Below are 19,732 nucleotides of genomic sequence, written 5' to 3' on the forward strand. Positions count from 1 at the left end.
ACAAGAGTGGAAGTAGTAAAGAGGGAACAGAAGTACACGGGTGGGAGAGCTGGGAGCTGAATGCTGGCAGTAAGGGAGAAAGCAAGGATGTTGTGTGTTGATTCTTCTGCACTTTGGTGCCACACAGTGGGAAGCATTGGATTGGCAAGTGAATGGAGAAGAGGTTTGGCTCACTGGTTTCCCTGGAAATATCTGGAATTTTCCATTCTCTATTCTCTGGAATTTCTCCTGTGAGCAGGGACACCACCTTGGCAGCTACTCCCGTGGAGGTTAAAACTATGCACTTCATTGTCGTTTTGGTGGTAAGTTACATTTAATTCCTAATCAATAGTATTTATTTTGCTAGCTTTAATATAAGTACCTTGATATTGCACACTGTTTTATGTTAAGCTGTAATCTTATAAGGTTTTTTGTTAATTTTAGTAAATTTGGGTAGCAAGTAGCTGTTGGAACCCTGGAGGCTGGGAACTTTGGGCTTTCTGACCCTCAGGCAGGCACTACATTTGACCTGAGGCCTTGGAGAATGTTTCCAGAGTTGAGTGGTGGCACTGGGGTTATGAGTGTGTAGTTTGAATAGAAGTGTGTGATATCAGGGTGCAAAACTTAGAACTTAAGAGTTTAGAATACAGTAATATATATAAAGCAAGATGGAGGAATTGGGGTGTAGGCTAAGTCTTCTTTTTCTCCTTCTTCTTCATGGGTTTTGGTGGATGTTTTGTGGTTGGGTGGAGAAATCTGCATTGTGGACCATGGGTACTTGGTTGTTGGGTTGGAAGTAAAAATGGTATGGGTGTCATCTCATTATTGGACAGTTTGTGCTTGGGGGACCTTGGGAAGTGTTAGGAACAGAGCCAATTTCTGCCTTGTTAGCTAGAGCTCACAACTTGTGAGACTGTGCTATAGATAAGAATTAATAAACACTGAGTCTGAACATGAAACTGCATCTCCCAAGTATTAATCCCGGCTCTAACAGAAGAAAAGAAGATAAGAAACCCACAAGTAGCTTTGATTAGGATCTCTCACCTGTTATCTCCTGTTTGTTTACTGAGCACTGTTTATTGTCTGCATCATCATGGGTACAGCCTCGAATGTAGGGCAGGGACGAGAGCCAAAAATGGGCCAAGGATCCAGGGTTATCTACCTGATAAAAGGGTGTTTCTGAGGGTCAAGGTCCAACAGGGATAGGGAAATGCAGTGCAGAAGGGGTGGCCAGGAACTAATGGGGTTACAGGGGTGTGGTACTGGGGCAAAAATAACCCAATGGGGTCCAAGGGAAGGGAGAACATTCTAGGAGGTGTTCATATATGGGACCAGGGTGACATAAACCTAACAAACCAATGAAACAACAAAACCTAAGAAATATTAACATGTGTCTGCAAAGGCCCATGGGAGGAAAGTTCTTCTCACCCTAACCTAACGGAGTATTTCCAGAGTGTCAGGCTTTCTTCTCTGCATAAAAAAAAAGTCTTTCATGGCCAGGCACCCAGGGCCCAAAGTGGGATGCTGCCTCCTAAAATTGCAAATAGACAAGGATTGCTCCCCAAAGAAAGCTGCCAGGACCAGGAAGTCTGGCTGGCCTAATCTTCCCAGGGACCACCTCTTATCTACACTTGAGACACTGGAGCACCAGGATTTCCTTTCTCTGGACAAGCACTGTTCACTGTCCACTGTCCTGTCCTTCACAGCAAACACAGTGGAGGGAAGTGAGCTTCTGCTTCCTAAAACTTGAACATCAGAGGTTTGCTCCCAGAAAAAAAAGCTATCAGGGTCTGGATGGTCTTGGCCTCCCAGGGGCTGCCTCTCACACACACAGAAATGCCAAGATTTCCTTCCTGTGGGAAAGAACTCTCCTGTATGGGCAGGAGTTTGTTACCCAAAGTGGGATTCTGCCTGCTAAAACTGCAAACATCCAGAGACTGCTCCTAGTGAAAAACTGCAAAAATTGACAGGTCTGGCAGGCGTTGGCCTCATAGGAAGTATCTCACAGCTGAGTCTCCCTGAGTGTCTGGTGTCTCCCTGAGACACTGATGCACACAACTTTTTTTTTCTTTGGAAAAGTGTGGTCATTTTTGGCCAGGTGCCCATTGCACAAAGGGGGATTCCACCTCCTAAAATTGCCAACATCCAAGGACTCCTCCCAGAAAAAACCTGACCAGCAGTTCTGGCTGGCCTTGTCCTTCCAGGGCTGCCTCTCAGCTGCCCCTGACACACTGGAGCATCAGGTTTTCCTTCCTGCAGAAAAGAGCCATCCTTGACAGCATGAATCTGTGGAGGCAAGTGGGATTCTGCCTCCTTAAATTGCGACTGTCTGAGGATTGCACCCCAACAAAAACTGCCAGGGACCACAGGTTTGGCTGCTCTTTGCCTGCTGGGGATTGTCTCTCAGCTGCCCCTGACATACTGAAGTGAAGAGGTTTTTTTCGTGTGGAAAAGAGCCAGGCACCCAGGGGCAAAAGTGGGTTTACACGTCCTGAAGTTGTGAATGTTCAAGGATTGCTCCCAGATAAAAACTGCCAGGACCAACAGGTTTGGCTGGCCTTGGTCTCCTGGGGGCTGCCTCTCAGCTCACCCCAGGGCACAGGGGTGCTGAGTTTTATTCCTGTGGAAAAGAACCATCCATCATGGCCTGGAGACTGTGGACGAAAGTGGGATTCTGCCTCCTAAAATCCTGAACGTCCGAGGATGGATCCTAGGAGAAAGCCACCAGGACCAGCAGGTCTGGCTGGTGTTGGCCTCTTGTGGTCCAACTCTCAGCTGCCCCTGAGGCATTGGGCACAGGGCTTCTTATCCTGGGGAAAAGAGCCTTCCATCACCCATGGCCTAAAGTGGGATCTGCTTCCAAAATTCTGCACATGCCAGGATTGTTCCCAGAAGAAAGCTGCCAGGATCAGTGGATGTGGCTGGCCTTGGTTTCTCAGATCACCTGGTCACCTCTCAGCTGCCCCTCAGGCAACAGGAGGCCAGGCTTTCCTTCCTGTGGAAAAGGGATGTCCTCTGCTGCCAGGTGCCCATGGCTGGACTTTGGATTCCTCATCCTACAGCTGTGATGGTCTGAGGGCTGTTCTCAGATGGACCCTGACAGACCAACGGGTCTGCCTTGGCCTCCCAGGAGGCTGCTTCCATGACTCTATGGTGCCAGGAGTAATTTCCTGGGGAAAAGAGCCATTCTTCTTGTCCAGATGCCCATAGCCAAAACTGGGATGCCAGGATGGCATCCACTGTCACCTGCCTGGGAGATGCAGAGGCTGAGCTGATCTCATCACCAGCCCTTCCTCCAGAAGCATTCATCCCAAGGCAGGTGCTTCCCTGACCCCAACAACAAGTGACAGTCAAAAGGTAAATCATTATCCTAATTTAGCACCAAAAGAATCCCAAAACCAAAACCCAAAAAACTCCACCAAAACCCCATAAAAACAAAACAAAACAAAACAAAACAAACAAACAAACAAAAACCCCACCAAAACAAAACAAACCCCAAGAAAAAACCCAAACCAACAAACCTACAGAGAAGTGACTTGGCCAGGAGATGCTGTGGCAGAACTAAGAACAGAAGGCAGAAAAACCTGTTTGTCAGTTCTACCTCTTACCAGCATTACCGTTCCTGGAAACAGTATAATGGAAATTTGCCTGCAAATAATGCAGCTCCTATTGCCAGTTATACCACCCCAGATGCTCTTGAGGGAAAAGATTCTATCACTTCCCTGCATGCTGTAAAAGAAATGCCAGAATCTCTCATTGGAAGATAGAAAAAAACTGTTCTGAGTCAGAGTTTTGTGGGGACAAATAACATTCTAAGTTATTTCCAGATATGAATTTACCTCAGAAAACTTTGCAAACCTCCTTGTTTCTTCCTCTCTCCATGTGGGAGCTGCCTTCCATGCACCACATCCAGATAAAACATTAGCTGTTTCCTTTTAACCTGATGGTGCTGATTTATCAGGGTTGCTGTGCTAGCCCTGTGTAATGGATTCTGCCAAACACTGCCCACTCTGCGGCTGAGAAGAGCAGTGAAGCACCAGAGTCCAATGAGAAGACAAACCACAGGGTGTTTTGGGCTGTGATCCAGGATGTAACCAGGGGTGTGTACTCTGTTATCACCTGCTGAAACCAGGTAGGGAGATGTTAATGGGCAGCTGTTAAACCAGCTGGGGCAGTGTTCTTATCTCTCCCAGACCCATCCTTCCTCCAGGGGATCTCTGCTGTCCATGGGCCATCCAGGCTCACTGCAGGGCTGATACAATTCCATCATCCCATGGGGAGATGCTCCACCCAGGGGGAGGAGCCCAGCATTCCCACCTGGATCAAACCTGGCATTCAGAGCACCAGCACAGCCTGTTTGCACTGATTCCCAGAGGGAGAGCAGACCCATCTCAGCACCACTGGGCCCTTCTACAGGATCATCTCTGCTCCAACAGAACATCTGTTACTGCAGGAGGATTTACTTGCACTGGTCCCAACACCCTGACCAACAGGGTGTCAGATCATATTGTGACTCTGTCAGTTGTTTCTAGGATTTTTTTTTTTGTTTGCTTGTTTCTTTTTGTACTACTACATTTGTATTTTTAATATTCCTAGTAAAGAACTGTTATTCCTATTCTCATATCTTTTCCTGAAAGCCCCTTTAATTTCAAAATTATAATAATTTTATAATTTTGAGGGGCTTTACATTCTCCATTCCAAGGGAAGCTCTGGCTTTCCCTGGCAGACACCTGTCTTTCCAAACCAGGACACAGGGATATACCAAATGACCCACGGCCAATTTGATTCAGGAGAGGTGCAAGTGAGAGAAGACCAAAGGAGAAAGGACACCTGGCTGCTCAACAGGAATGAAGGGCAGGTGCCCCAGAGTGAGATGTGCCTGGGCTGACAGGGGTGTCCCACAGTGCAGGACTAACCCTCATGGCCCCAAAGGCAGGCAGACAGCTGGAGCAGTGCAGGCAGGTCTCCATGCTGGGGGCCATCTGCTTGTTCAACAAACAGCTCTGTCTGCCACTTGGAATGGGCTGTTTTCCATCGTGCTCCATGGAGCCAACAGGGTCACAAGTGTGACAATGCTCCTACCAAAAAGGAGATGATGTGCTGAGCCAGAGATCAGCTTTTAGGGAGACCCACAAAGGTGTAAATCAGGACCAGGCTGCTGTGAATCTGTCCTGGAATTAAAGGGCAGTAATAAAAATCACTGTTACCTTCAGATACAGCAGCACAAAGCCTGTGGCTCTGCTGACCAGCACAGCCAAAACCTGAACGTGTGGCCTGGGCAAGGCTGGGTGTCTCTTCCCAGCTGGGAGGGAGTGAACAGGGTCACATCAAAGCACTTCTATTCCAGTGCCCACAGAAGGAATGGATCTCTAAATTCAAACAAGTTCCCCCTGGCTTCTGCTACAGATTCTCTCAATACTGGGCACCTCTTTTCCAGATCCCTCCACATTCCCCAGTGCCCTTCCTTCCCTTTCCTCACATTCACTCTGCTGCTTCCCCTATGTTAGTCTGTCCTCCAGTCCCTTTGCAGATGCTGCTGACCACCTCCCCACCACAAGATGTAACACCATCTCCTCTAAAGGAAGTAAAATAACTCTCTGGGGATAAAACTTTCTCTTTTTTGTAATCAGATAGAGTTGAATGTACAGCACCAGGATTGTTCTTTATTGCTGCTGTTCCTATTCCATGTTCATTAGCTGTCTGACCTTTAAGAGGGCTTTTTTTTTTTTTTTTTTTTTTTTTTTTTTTTTTTTTTTTAATGCTAACCCTTAAACTCTTATGACCCTGTCCAGGAAATGGTAAAGGTCTTCCCTTGGAACAATGAACATTTCTGATTAGTCTTTCCTCTTACCAGTTTCTCTGTTATCTGACTCTCCTTTGGAAGTCATGTCCCTTAATGCTCTCCTGCCCTCACAGTTGCACATGGCCTGAGTGGATTTCTGGCACCTCTGAGGCATTTCTCTGCCCCTCAGAGAGGGCAGATCTCTCTGAAATCAGTACACCTGTGAACACAACCAGAGGAACCTGAGGTGGGCATGCTCCAGAAGGAATTTCTGCATTCAATAAGTAGAAAATGCTTGTCTCTCCAAGGATTTTGTCTCAGTTAGCATGGCTCCAGCAGAGATGCAGAGTGGGTTCAGGAGTACAGCAGAAAATGCTTCCACATTCACTTCAGAGAACTTCCATCTTTTTGTGATGAAGGCTGCACATACAACATGCAGCGGGAGAGGTTTTGTCATTCAAGAAAAAGCCTCTGATCTTTCCTCAGTATGTCTGTGACTGAGCAGCAGCAAAGACTGGGCACTCCAGGAACACAGGAGCTCACTGTGTCTGGCACCAAATGCCACACTAAGGAATGAGGTAATTTCTCAATTCTCTCCTCTGTGGCCTGGACGTTTGCTGTCTTTTGCCTGGTCTGGGTTCAGGTCACCATGTGTTGAAGCTCGTAGCAGAACCACACCAAACCTCCAGAAGTTTCTGGTTCCCAAAGGCAAGGCACTCAGCTGCAGCAGAAGGAGGAGTTAAAACACCTTCCTGTCATTGGAACCCTTGCTCTCTGCCCTCAGGTTACAAAGGCAAATGCAATAAATAAAGCAATAGTTAGCTGACAGTTGTAAGCCTTCCTGGAAAGGGAAACCAATTCGTTCACAGGCTTGAAATTACAGCTCATTAAAGACGCCAGGTTTGCAGTTTTGCCTGGCACTGTTCTCCCCAGGCCCTGGAGGAGAATGCAGAGGGCTGGTTCAGCCATGGCTTTTCATTGGCACTGATCTAACAAACCCAGGGAAGAGATGGCAAGAGCCACATCCCTGCTCAGAGCATGTGCAGGGAGGAGGAGGAGGAGGATGTCTGGGTTTGAGCAGGGGAGGAAGGACCATGGGGATGCTGTTATCACAGCACTACAAGCCTGTCACAGCTCTCTGGGGAGGGGGTTATGCTGCCTTCTCTGTCAACCCAAAGGGACTGCAGGAGGATGAGGGAAGGGCAAGAAAAATGCTCCACCTGTATGCTCAGAGCCTTCTGTTATTTGACTGCAGGCAGTGAAACATTTCAATTATTCCACCAAAAATCTTCATCAAAAATAACTACTCACCATGAAACACTTCAATTTAAGAATATATGCTTTCCACTGGAACATTTTGCCTGGCTCCACACAGGAGGCATTTCAGGCTGTGCAGTCTGGGATTATTGTCAGCTGCCATGCAGTCATGACCTCTGCTACACCAGACTTGTCCCACTGGTGGCAAGATGGGCTGGACAAGAGTTGGATAGAAACATTCCTTTCCCACCTGGATTACCAGAGGGATTGTTTATGCACTAACCTGGTGGGAATTCCAAGGCCTCACCAGGGGTGTTAACACATGAGACTGTGAGCACTAGAGAAGGCACTGCTTGGCTGGGAGAGCCTTAATCAGGGACTGCAGATAGTGTGGGGTTCTGGTTACTCCTCTCCTACAGCTTAAGGAGGCAAAACACATGCAGGGGCATGTTACACATCATCCTGTTCTTAACATAGAATTAGATTTGTTTAGAAAATTCCTTCCTGGAGGTGCCTGGCTGTGAGTAGCTGCAGCAGCCCTTAAGTACCAAGGAGAGGCCTCCTGTGGGGTCTCTGTGGGGTCCCTGCTTCAGCAGCCCTTGGCACTTCAAGCCCCACTAGCCATGGGGCTGTTGTCATTGAAAAGTCTGCACTGAGATCCCCAACATTTGCCATAATACCCTCATCTTTATCTGCTTCACACACCACTGTGCTATAACTGCAGTTTCATGGCTTCACTTTCCCATCTTCTGCACATTTTAAAAGCAATAAACTCCATCCAGTTTCCATGACTAGGAAAGAGCATTCCCCACACTTCTCAGTATTTAACTTTGTCAGATTTCTCATCTTTGTAACAGCATTTTGTCTGGCTCCTCTGCTAGACCTGAGCTGTTGTTTCATGGTGTCCACACTATTCCCTCTTCTTCCCCTTTTGACAAGGGAACTTTCCTCTACCTGACCCTGGTAGCACTTTGTAATACTCTTTGCCTGCTTGCTCACTGAGACTGCTGCTCTGATGAATGTCATTCTTCAGCAGCCTCTTGCTCCAGCCAAGCTCCATCAGTAACTCAGCCAGGCCTCAGTAACATCAGCTCAGGGTGAATATGACACTCATGCCAATTAACTGACTCAAAGGGCTCAAGAGATACAGGCAAGAGGTTTCTCTCAATTTTAAAAATTATCTTCTGAACTTCTTAAAATTGAGTTTGTTCAGTGAATAAAGCACGGAACAGCTTTGACACAGTTCAAAAGGTGCCAAGGAACTTAAGCAATGGATGGGCTAAAGCCCATCAGGCTCCATTCCCTTGCCTGTCTCCACCTGCTCTGACATTATATTTTACATTACCTGGGACAAAGCCTATCCCTGTTCTGTGCTCCTGGCTTAATGAGATGCTGGAACACGACTGCAGCATGTCTAGACAAACATCATCATCTTGGTGACTCTTTGCTTACGAGCAGTCTTGCTCAACCAGCCTCAGGCAAATGGCAGCCAAAACTCTGACAAAGGTTAATGTTTTAGCTGCCCACCTGGAGACACTGCAAAAGTGCTCAGTGCTCTACATGAGACCAGTTTCCTCTTGTAGAGGAATTTCCAGTGTCTCTTCAACCCCCAGTGTCCCTTGGCCACCACATCCTGCAGCAAAACAGCTCAGACACAGATTTGGGGAGGGGATGTTCAATGTGTAGACACAACTGCTTTGCAGCTGCCAAACACCATCCCAGCAGCTCACAGGGCAACAGACCTGAGGCAGGGATTAGCACAGGGGTGATTTTTAAGTCCTTAAGCTCAGAGCTGCTGAGGTGGAACCAGCTATAGCTGCACAAGCCCCTGCTCCCTCTCCTGCTGCATTCATTTAATGAGTGCCTGATTCAGGCACTGGATCTCTGCATCTTCACACTGAAGGCACTGAAGTGTTTGGAACAGTCTGTGGGGTACAGTGGCTTAGAATCACTCAGAAATTATATAGATATAGATAGATATATAGATATAGGGGCTTGTGGACAGAGTTTGTATGACTTGGATGGGAAAAAAGTCTTGTCTTCTGCTCCCATCACTGGCCACTTGCTGAACTCAGACATTTGGAGAGAGCTCAAAGAACCAGAAGGAATAATTTGCTGTGTGGAGGCCAACAACAGGTTTGAGGAAGCTCTTTCCCTCCTGGGCATTGTTGTACTCACCAAGGATGGGTGAAAGGCTTGAACTTGTTACCAGTTGGGTGCTGCTCTAAAGCCTTCCTGGACTATAATCCTGGTCTTGATTCCTGTTCTAGGGAAAGTGCCAGAGCTAATTTTCTGTCAAGGGTGAAGGGCTGAGTGAGGTTCAGGTCCCACAGGAATTGAAACAGGAGGAGCCTCCATTAGTGGTCTGCTTCTTATAAAAACACAAGAGTTGAGCAATGAAAATGCCTCATTAACCCAAACTAATTGTGTGAGATAGAAGACAGTCATCCAGACAATTGAGAGAAAAATAGGTGTTATCTTCTCAACACAAGAATACAGAGATCTGGACTCTGCACTCAGCAGTGCTTTGCAAACCCTTGAGACCACGAAGAAACTGTACCAATACTGGTGGTAGAAGGCTATACTGGGAAAGAAGTGCCAAGTCTCATCAGAAACAGGAGGAAGGACAGTACTGACCCCACAAATCCTGTGCTGTGGGCACACAGTGGCTGGATCACCTACACTGTTTGTAGGGTCACTGCTATGGCAAAGCTCAACTCCAACCCTTGCTAAAATCTGCTTTTTCTTGTTCTCTCTTACCAATCCAAAAAGCCTCTCAGAAGGAGCATTTTTGTCTTTTCCTTGTGCCTTTCTCCAGCCTACTCAGCTGGAGCTCAGGGGTTCAGCCCTCAAAGCCCCTGAGCCACCACACTTCTGCAGTGGGAGAGAGTGCAGCTCAGTGGGGCCAGGACTGACAGAACTGCTGACAGCAGCAGGGAGATGGGCACCTGGAAAACCACTTGGAAAACTGCAAAAGGCAGCATTCGAACTGGAGAACAGCTTGGAAAGCAGGTACTGAGTCTGCAGCACAAAGGATGGCAGAAGCTGGAGGAGCTACTGGGCAGCTACACTGCAATACAAAGGGATCACTCTTCAGAGCTTAATTTGGTAACTTGCCATCCCTGAAGGTAAGTGAGAGAGGAAGTCAGGCCAACTAGAGAGTGCACCTGGAAGCACAGCAAACCTTCAGGATCTCCTTCTCCCTGCCCCACTCTGTCCCCAGAGAACACTGACCCACACTGATGTCACCTTAACCAGAGCTGAGTGTTTAATTGAGTGCAAGGGAGTGACAGTGGCACAGTGGCTGTGCTGGGAGGGAGATTCCCACTGAGCAGGGGTATGGAATCCTCAGAACAGGAGTAAAGAAGTGAGGGCAGATCCACCTGACAGAGTACAACGAAAAACAACTTATGCTGCAGGGGCAGCATTGGAAATAATGATGCCTCCTAAGGATTTGCAAACACTCAGGCCTGAGGCATCTCAGCATGACTGAGGTGAGAGATTTGTCAGCACAACTGACTCCCCAACACCAGTACTGAGCATCAGGCAATGGAGCAAAGGTTTGCTCTATACATATATATATATGTATATGTGTGTGTATATATATATATGCCTATCACCACATTTATAAGCATTCTTTGGAACATCTCTGAATCTCTGAGGGCAGAGGTAAGAACAGGAGTCAGCCTGTTGGCACCTCAGCACTTCTGTTTCTAACCAATTAAAAAATTAACAATGAAAAAAAAATAAAAAAAAGCCAGAAGACTGCTGCCAGCCTGCCTGGCTGGTGTTTAATACTGCTACTCCATCAGGGTTGGAGGGAGACCTTTTGTGAATGGCAACAGTTTGCACTGTGACTTCTCCAGCTGTGCTGCAGAGCAGTGCAGGAGTCACAGCAGGGCAGTGGGACACAAAGGCTCAGACCTGTTACCAGTCCAAATGTGTCAGCAGCAGGGAGCTCCCATGAGGAGAGAGTGAGCTACCTGTGCACAAAGCTCTCTCTCTCTTTCTCTCTCTCTGTGCTTAAGGCTGAGTCAGGGACCCTTTGAACTCTTCCCAGACCACCAGACAGAAATACGTGTCAGTTATAAATACATCATGTTAGTTGGGGGGTGTGGAGTGTGGTTGGGATGGGAGAATTTAGATTGGGTGCAGGGAGGAGAGAAAGGAAAAAGACATCTTACATTTCCAGCACTGGAAAGAACAGTTTTGACCTCACGCAATAAAGTCACTGGACCTTTTCAATAGTCTGATCTGGCTTATGCCCCATCATCTTTAACACATCAGAGGGAATGTTGGCTGGCCAAGGGTTAAACAATCCCACACAGTGGAGAGCAAATCTGCAGTCTGCTGAGAAGATCCCAGCCACATCACTGATGATCTCAGAGTCCAACTCGAAGGAAGGAAGCAGCGTCTCATCTCACACGTCGCTCAGGGCCTGCAGAAAGCCACACACAGACTGTCAGGACGGGGCTGCCCCAGCACAAATGGGAATCACCACCTCTAAAATACACCTGTGCTATTTGCCTTCACCCCTACCACACTCTAAGGAGTTTTTTCTGGAACCTGCAGTTGCAGCTCAGTGTGGAGATAACAGAATAATGTGGAAATACAGACTATCCTTCAAAAAGCAAGACTGAACTGTGCTGGAGCATCCCTTCTTTACCCTCTGGTTTGCACTAGAAATCTGGTTTTCTGGTTTGCACTAGAAATCACAAGCACATTTTATCTGAGACTTTTGAAGCTTTCCAGTGGGAAACACCAGTTCTGCAGGCTCTTGGACCTGGCCTTGGCAGGTGAAGTAGGAGTGATCTGTCATCAAGGCATGGGACATCAGCCCAAAGAACAGCTCCTAAAGGAACTCCAGCCTTCCCTGACTGCCCCATACTCTGCTCTGTCATACAAAATGCTCTCCTGCTCTGACTTGCCCACAGCAGCCTTTGGGACTGCAGGAAACCCTCAGTGCTGTCTACTCCCACTCCTAACTCATCCTTCAGGGAGGTGTTGTGGCACAGCCTGCCTTACCTTCCGTGCAAACTCTGGCAGGATGAATGCTGCCCTGTGGATGTCAGAGTTGTAATATTTCAGACTCCTCTCCTCCACCTGCTGCTGCGAGAGCTGCTGCACAGGCTCCCGGAAATTCGTGTTCTGCAGAGACAAAGTCAGGTAACTCTGAGTGTTTGGGTCAGGAGCCAAAGGCTGTGTGACAGGCATCCTCTGCATGGCAGAGAACTGAGATGACTCACAGGAAAACAAATAACTTTCTGTTCTAGTAAAAGGTCAGAGGTTCTGCGCAGCCGCAGTACCAAGGGCTGGGGTTTATGCTCTGTAACTCCTGTGACCAGCACTTGAGCACAGATGTCAGTGCATGAGGTCACACTGCATGAGCCCCGTGCCAGATGAAGCTGTGAGGGTGCCTGAGCATCCAAGAAACAAGGCTTTGCTCCCCAAAGGAGAATTCACGTTTGTGCTAAGTTTGGCATGGTGCATGCTGCCAGCATCCCAGATTAATCACTTACAGCACCAGCAATGCTGGCACCCCAAACCCATCTGGCAATCACATTGAGGCAGACTGAGAACAGAGTAAACTTCAGTGGCCTGACAGAGTTACCAGCCCAGATCTTAACACCGACTGTCACCTGGAGGCCCCTGAGAGCAGATTACCAGCCACAGGCTGATTCTTAGCAGGTAACAGGTAACCTTTTAACAGTCAGCATCAATGAGCTTATCAAAGCCTTATCATGCTGTGGAAATCAGTAATGACTTCCTCCCTTTCAAGTTTATTGTACCAGACAGGAAACTATGACCATTTCCAAAGCACCTGGTCTACTCTGTCCTTCACTCAGCACTGAGGAGGCTGCACTGCAGAGCCTCAAGGCCCCACAGCTGGGAGAGTTCAGTGGCACAGCTCAGGCTCTGCAAGGGCCAGCCTCAGGCAGGCTTCTAGGGAATGGCAAAGGGCACCTGAGGTGGCTGAGACTCACGGGGTTCTTGCTGCAGAGCATGAAGCCGATCTGGCCGCTGGGGTACGTGGGGATGGTGCAATAGGCGTATTCCACCACCGGGAACAGCGACTTGCAGAACTGACGCATCTCCTTAATGAGATCCAGGTGCAGCCACTGGCACTCACCTACCAGGAGAAAGGAAGGTGCAAGGTGAGAGCTGCTCCCCTTCCCTGCACTGAGCTGTGCCAGGTTAACAGTGGTGCCAAGTCTCAACCTGCACAGCTCACGTAGTTTCCAAGACAAGACAAGACCCTTATGCCGGTTTTGCTAAGCCCAGTCCAATAATTAATGAGCTGACACAGACACATCAAAACCTCTGCTTTAGCTGGGAGAGGACAGGTTTCACTCCCTGCATCACATCTCCCCAAGAAGAGTCCCCTCTGTGGCTCACACTTGGTGTGAAAAGGTCTGGCATCAGGGACAGCAGCCTCACCTTGGCAGCAGAGAATCCCATCCTCTCGCAGGGCTGTCTTCATCAGCTGGTAATAAGATTCTTTGAACAAACTTTCTGCAGGACCTGGGAGAAAGGTGAATAAAGGAAGGTTTTGAGCCCAGGTGAACCCCAGCCTGCACCTAGCAGGGCAAAACAGTCAGGATTTTACCTTTGCTAAATAGCAAGCCCAGGTCCTCTATTAAACAAAGTCTAACAGCTGCCTCCTGCTTCATGGAGCATTTTCTAAGCAGAACTCCTGCTCCAAACTGCCTTTTAGAGATGCCTGTCTCTGTGTTGACTAGAGCAACACTGAAGGTGACTCAGACTCGTTGATGGGTTCCTAAAATGAGGTGCCATATCTACATTTGGTCCCTCCCTACCCCAGTTTCTCCCTTCAGAAATACAGCAGCCTCACCACAGCTTCTTCAGGGCAGGGGCTGCACCAACAGTGTGTGAGCCACTGCTTCACCAGCAGGTCTGTGTGCAAAGCTGCCCCTGCCAGCAATGGTGCTGCATCCCCCACGGGATTGCTGGACTCAGGGAACAGCTCTGCCAGAAGAAATAGTTGCTGGAGTTGAATTTTGAGGAGAGAAATGTAACAGCTGGCTTGAAGGGCTGCTAATACTATTTAATGGTTTCCATCCTTCCCTTTTCCTACTAAAAGAGCCAAGTAGGCAACAGTCTTTTCACTTGAAAGGCTCCTGAGCAGGCTGGCATAACTTCCAAGAGGTAGGCAGAAGAAAAAAAAAATGAAGGAGGTATATGGAAAGCAGTGCCCTTTTATGGCTAGAGCTCTTACCCATGGGGTCAGACGAGTCTGTGATAATCACATCAAAGGCTTCTTGATTCTGTTTCATGAACTCAAAGCCATCTCCCACATGCAAGGTCAGCTTAGCACTGGAGTACCCCACTGCCATCCCTGGGAGGTATTTTTTAGACACTTGGATCACATCCTGCAACACAGAGAGCACAAGTGGGTCAGAGGCTTCCAAGAAGCTGCTTCTCAGTCTGCTGTGCAGTTGTGACTGGAAGAGCAGCACAGTGAGTCATTTCCCTCCATACCTTCAGCTCAAGCCTGACTTGCCAGTGAAATCCACAAGAGCTGCCAGCACCATCAGCCAGCAAAGCTACTCTCAGCCTTTTCCTGCAGCCTCAGGGCCCAGTGACACTGCTGGTCTGTCCATGCTCACACCCCAACAATGACTCTCACTCAGCAAAAACCTGGAGCTTCAAAAGCTCCCTGAGGAACTGAGCAAATGTATCACAGCCAAGACTGCTCTGTGCTCCTTTTTCCTACAGAACATCACCTCCACAGGTGATCTCAGCTAAATCAATCTATTTTTCTTCCTAAGCAAAACCATGCCAGCAGGTTTCTGAACGTAAAATAAGAAATATCCCCATCTCTGCACTATAGCCATTTTATCAACCCCCCTGCAAGATAAGAGTTTTCTCTCTAAAATCATTAGTCAGCCACTGCCCTGGGCCCAGCAGTTGTACTGAACACTACCAGCCTCTCACAGCTGGCAAAACAAAAAATAATATGCTGGTTTCAGGCAGTGCTTGTTAAAACCAGGGACATTTGCCTCCTTAGCTGCAGACAGAGCACACAATCTCAAACATTAGTATCTCCTGTTCTTAACAGAACTTTAATCTCAGCAAAACTTTCTGAGAAAGTAAAATATCAGGCTGAGTAAAGTAAAGCAGAGTAAAGTAAAGTAAAATAAATAAGGAATGTAAAACTAGCTGAGAGGAGGGCTGGGAAAAGAGTAAATTCAGTGGTCTGACAGAGTTACCAGCCCACACCCTGACAGTGACCCTCAGAGGCCTCTGGAGCAGATCCCCAGTCCCAGGGGATTCCCAGCAGTGCCCACTTTGTACCAGTCAGCAACAACAGCCAAAGCCTCAACGTGCTCTGACTGGTTGTGATTTCCTCCCTCCCAAGTTTGTTGGACCAGACAGAAAATTACGACCCTTTCCAAAGCAACTGGCCCATCTATCACAGGAACAAATCCCCACTGCTTATTCCCTGATTTTGGTTGCACGAGACTGTTCACCAAAATCAGCCTCGGGCAGGAGCCAGGGGAACCTTGCCCGGCAGCGAGGGAGAGGGAAAGCAGCCCCTGCACAGAGCCAGGCCCTGCTCAGACCCCGCGCTTGGCCCGGTCTGCCCGAAGGGCCTCAATCGCCTGTGTGCGAAGGGAATCACATGGAGGAGCAGCCCCGGCTGCCACGTCGATGGCTCGTCAGGCAAAGAGGTGGCGCTGTCATTGTCACGCCAGCAGAGCCGGCAGCCAAGGCTCCCTCCCGGCGCTGACGAGACACGGCAGGTGAAAGCGGCTCGGGGATGCTGTGAGCTCTGCCCGCCCCGGGCCCGCGGCTCCCGCCCAACGCACCTCATCGATCTCGCACTGCACCACGGACTCCACGGTGGGGTGTTTGACCACCTCCCGCAGCACTCCGCCATCGCCGCCGCCGATGATCAGCACCTGCGGGGGAGGGCAGAGGGGGCTGTCAGCGGGCCCGGCGCGGGGGGTTCGCTCTGCGGCCGGGGGAGAACGGCGGGGACCGGCGGTGCCCAGAGCGGGGACGGAGCGCGGGGCCACGGCAGGGCCGGGCCGGGGCCGCAGAGCCCCCCGGGCACGACTCACCTTGCGGGGGTCGGGGTGGCTGCAGAGGGGCAGGTTGGCGATCATTTCCTGGTAGGAGAACTCGTCCCGCTCCGTGCACTGGATCACCCCGTCCAGGACCAGGACGTTGCCGTAGGTGGTGCTGGGCAGAGCGGGGAGCGGGGTTGGAGCCGGCTGGGGCCGCGCTCCCCGCCCCCTCCCCGCGCCGCCGGGCTCGGGCCCCATCGCGTGGCGCCGACCGGGCCCCGCCATCCCCCCGCCGCCCCGGGCCGCCCCTTCCCGCACCTGCGGAAGACGAGGATCTCCTGGTAGCGGGAGCGCTGGTGGTGCAGGAGCTCCTCCACCTGCAGCGACATGGCCTGGCCGGGCCAGAGGCGGCAGGTCTCGCGGAACCAGCCCTCGCGGATCAGCGCCGCCGCGCCGCGCTCCATCCCCGCCCCCGCCCCGCGCGGAGCGGCCGCTCCCGACCCGAACCCGCGCTGGGCTCGCGCCGCCGCCGCCGCCTGACCCCGCCGGCGCGCGAGCCGCGCGCACCGCCCCGCCCCCGCCGCCGCCCGCCGCCATTGGCCCGCGCCGCCAGTGACGTCGGCGCCACGTGAGCGAGGGGCGGGGCCGCCGCGCGGAAAGGGCGCGCCCGGCGCGAGGCCTCGCTGGGCTCCGCCCCGCCCCGAGAGAGAACGGGGAGAGAACGGGGAGCGCGGGGTGATGGGCCTGGGGCTTGTGTCGGGTTTCACAGCTGGGGAGAGCGTCAGTGAGAGAGCTGGGCCTGCTCAGCCTCCAGAAGAGCCGGGTGAGAGAGGGCGCCTCGTTAATGAGTGTGAATATCTAAAGGGAAAACGGCACGAAGAGGGAAGCAGCTCTGCACGGTGGTGCCGACCACTGGGACATCAGGAAACAGGCAGAAAGTGATGCACGTAAAGTCCCAGCTAAACATTAGGAAGAACTTTGCTGTGTGGGTGACCGAGGCCAGGGATGGATTGCCCAGAGAAGGTGTGAAGGGCTTTTCACTGGACGTATTCCAGACCCTTCTGGGCACAGTCCTGTGCCATGTGCTCTAAGATGACCCTGCCCGAGCAGGGAGAGTGGAGCAATGACTTGCTCTGGTCTCTACCAACCTCACCCATCCCGTGGTTCTGTGGGTCTCACAAAAGCAGACTCAGCTCTAGTCCTGGCAGGCCCAGCAAGGCTCAGCAGCCTTACACAATGTGGTGTGTGCTGGGAGGAACAGACTTTGGAGAAATGCACCAAGAGTAGTTCTCCAACCAGGTTACACAAACACCTCCAACAACTGCTGCACAACAGTAAAACAACCTCACAGTAGGGGCCTCCAATGCTACAACTCCACAGGCAAAACCAAATGAATAAGCATGTATGTAGTTGTTAGTCACTTCCATTAAGGAGATTTTTAAAACCTCTTGCTGCTCATAAAGGGAAAACAGAAAAGGACTAAAATTAGGATCATCCTTGAAATGTCACTTCCCTTGGAATTTTAAGTAGAGGATTTAATTTATTAAGTAGAGGATTTAAACCACAGAGATTTTAATATCCCCAGAGGCAATGGGGCTTTTGGTAACACTTACTTTGTTCTTCAAGTTAAAAAAGTAACAAGAACTGGTAAAGCTGACAAGGAAGGAATTGGCAGCCCCTGCAAATGCACTTGGAGACAATTGCTATTTAACAGCCTCTTTACAAAAACATTCTCCAATATTCAGCCATGCAAGCAGATTTTATAAGCAGAAACAGACTGTTCTGTCATTACAATGCTGCTTAGCTGGCACTGTTCACACTAAGATACCTGAGGAGGAAAACCCCTCCTCTGTTCCTTCCACTCTCTATTTCCCAGAGACTGAAATCAAACTAAATCTCAAGCCTCCTCAGTCTTTGTAAAATAAAGCTCTGTTAAAATGTCATGTTCCCTACCTCTCCACAGCAGAATTACCAGCTGTCAGAGGTCTACATGAGAATAAACTGTCACTGACCCATCAAATATTGGATAATGTTTCTGATATTCTTTCTACAAAGACTTAAAGATAACTCACTGTGGGTATTTAAAACTTGGACATGTTAGTTCAGCTGTAGAGATTCAGCTGCAGCACAGAACCCTCTGCCTTTCCCCACCACATCTCTGCCAATCCATGTTTTTCCCTTCTGCCTAAGGCTCTTGCTTTTACTCTGGAACTTTATGGTGAAAGCATTGGTCTCCTAAACATCTTTATTTATTAATTTTTTTTTTCTTCCTTAAAATACACAAACACTGAGAGGTAAACACACCCTTTTTCTGTATCACCTTGTCTTTGTGCAGTTCAATTTGTAAGCAAGGTCTACCATGAAAGACACTCTGGCCTCATTTTTTTCTCTGAACTGCTGGGGTTTGAGTCACATCTGCTGCATCTCTGTTATTTCTGTGCTACCTTTAGAGATGCCAAGAGATTCCTCCCATGCTCCAATGACATGCTGGTTCTGCAGCTCCAAGAAGTGACAAGTTTAGCCTAATTGTGTTTGAGGACACAGGATAAACTTTCAAAATTATAAACAAAGCAACACTGTGAGTATAATTAGAAAAAAAAAAAAAAGCAATATGAATATAATAAAAGTGACAACAATGAAGATGGTTTTCCCTTTTGGAAAAAAAGGATTTTAATGATTTTAAAAACTTTCCTGTACAAAAACTCATCAATGACTTGGCATTTTCTTTCCCATGGCAGCAACACTTCTTTTCATTCAGCATCAACTCCCACAGGTCCTGTAACAAAATTATCTCTTTGGCCAGTGGTGTGTGGAACCCCTGCAAAAGAGTTAAACAAACACCTTAACTCTTGCTCTAAATTCACTCAAGACTGAAAACTGATGATGTTACAATGATTCTATCACGAGAGGGTCCTGAGGCAGACAGCACCCTTCTCCCTCCAATGCTGCCCTCAGGTAGTGTTGCTCTTTTGTGACAAAGTAACACACAACAATCAAATCCTGCACTAAACACTAAGTATCTATTCAGAACAAGAATGTCCATACTGGCAGCACTGTTGTTCCTCCCAAGCTGGGCAGATGTTCTCCCCACTTCCACCTATCTCTGATCAAAGAAAGCAACACCCACACCCTTTAGCACAGCATTTTACCTCAGCATTTCAAACCTCCCACCCAGACTTGTCTTTGATTGCATTAATCCTAAATTGTTGGTGGAGTTTTTCTTTTTTTTTCCTTTAAACTGATGTCAGGGTGTGATGCAACCTCTTCCATTAAACATGTGCTAAAGCTCCCAGAGCAGCAGAGGACAATAGCTCTGCCCATGGCTCTGGGGCAGGGGTGTACAAACACTCCAGCTGGATAAAAGCAGACTAAAACCACACCTTTCAGCTTTCCCTGCCAGGTACGACATGCTCCGGTTTCCAGACTGGTGAAGTTTGTTAGCTCCAGCAAATTTCTGCACAAACAAATAAACAAAAAATCATCAGTGAGGTTCCTCCTAAGTATATTCCATGAGATTCATGTGCTGCCAAATCTTTCCAACCTCACAGAAATCTGCTCATTAACTTCCCTGCGTATGTATAAAAAAGCAGCAAAAAACATGTGTCTGTTCATCAACAAGCCATGATGTGATTGTTTATGGGTTCTTTTCTTCTTTTCAATCTCAATTAGCAGTAAGTTAAGC

The 19,732-nt window shown here is 49.0% G+C and overlaps 2 protein-coding genes and 1 long non-coding RNA gene across 3 annotated transcripts in view; 1 reads left to right on the forward strand and 2 right to left on the reverse strand.

Annotated features, from left to right (window-relative positions):
• LOC310918108 overlaps positions 1-19,732 on the forward strand; it is a 21,742-nt gene continuing 2,010 nt past the window's right edge. Inside the window, exon 1 of the long non-coding RNA XR_014591589.1 lies at positions 1-302. This is a non-coding gene — a long non-coding RNA (uncharacterized lncRNA). The remainder of the gene's footprint in view (positions 303-19,732) is intronic.
• Positions 11,100-16,514, reverse strand: SRM (spermidine synthase; the record flags this gene model as incomplete). Its single annotated transcript, XM_083876927.1, has 8 exons — positions 11,100-11,456; positions 12,044-12,166; positions 13,003-13,148; positions 13,457-13,540; positions 14,256-14,409; positions 15,850-15,942; positions 16,105-16,225; positions 16,369-16,514. 8 exons carry the CDS (start codon positions 16,512-16,514, stop codon positions 11,439-11,441), a joined length of 885 nt encoding a protein of 294 aa, XP_083733053.1. The 3' UTR covers positions 11,100-11,438.
• EXOSC10 (exosome component 10) overlaps positions 18,191-19,732 on the reverse strand; it is a gene marked incomplete at its 5' end in the record, with an annotated part of 14,922 nt that continues 13,380 nt past the window's right edge. Inside the window, 2 exons of the mRNA XM_083876880.1 lie at positions 18,191-18,868; positions 19,431-19,504. Coding sequence (XP_083733006.1) covers positions 18,838-18,868; positions 19,431-19,504 — 105 coding nt within the window. The 3' untranslated portion in view covers positions 18,191-18,837. The remainder of the gene's footprint in view (positions 18,869-19,430; positions 19,505-19,732) is intronic.

The sequence above is a fragment of the Zosterops lateralis genome (genome assembly GCF_965231275.1).
Source record: "Zosterops lateralis genome assembly, chromosome: 22".
NCBI classification, from domain to species: domain Eukaryota; kingdom Metazoa; phylum Chordata; class Aves; order Passeriformes; family Zosteropidae; genus Zosterops; species Zosterops lateralis.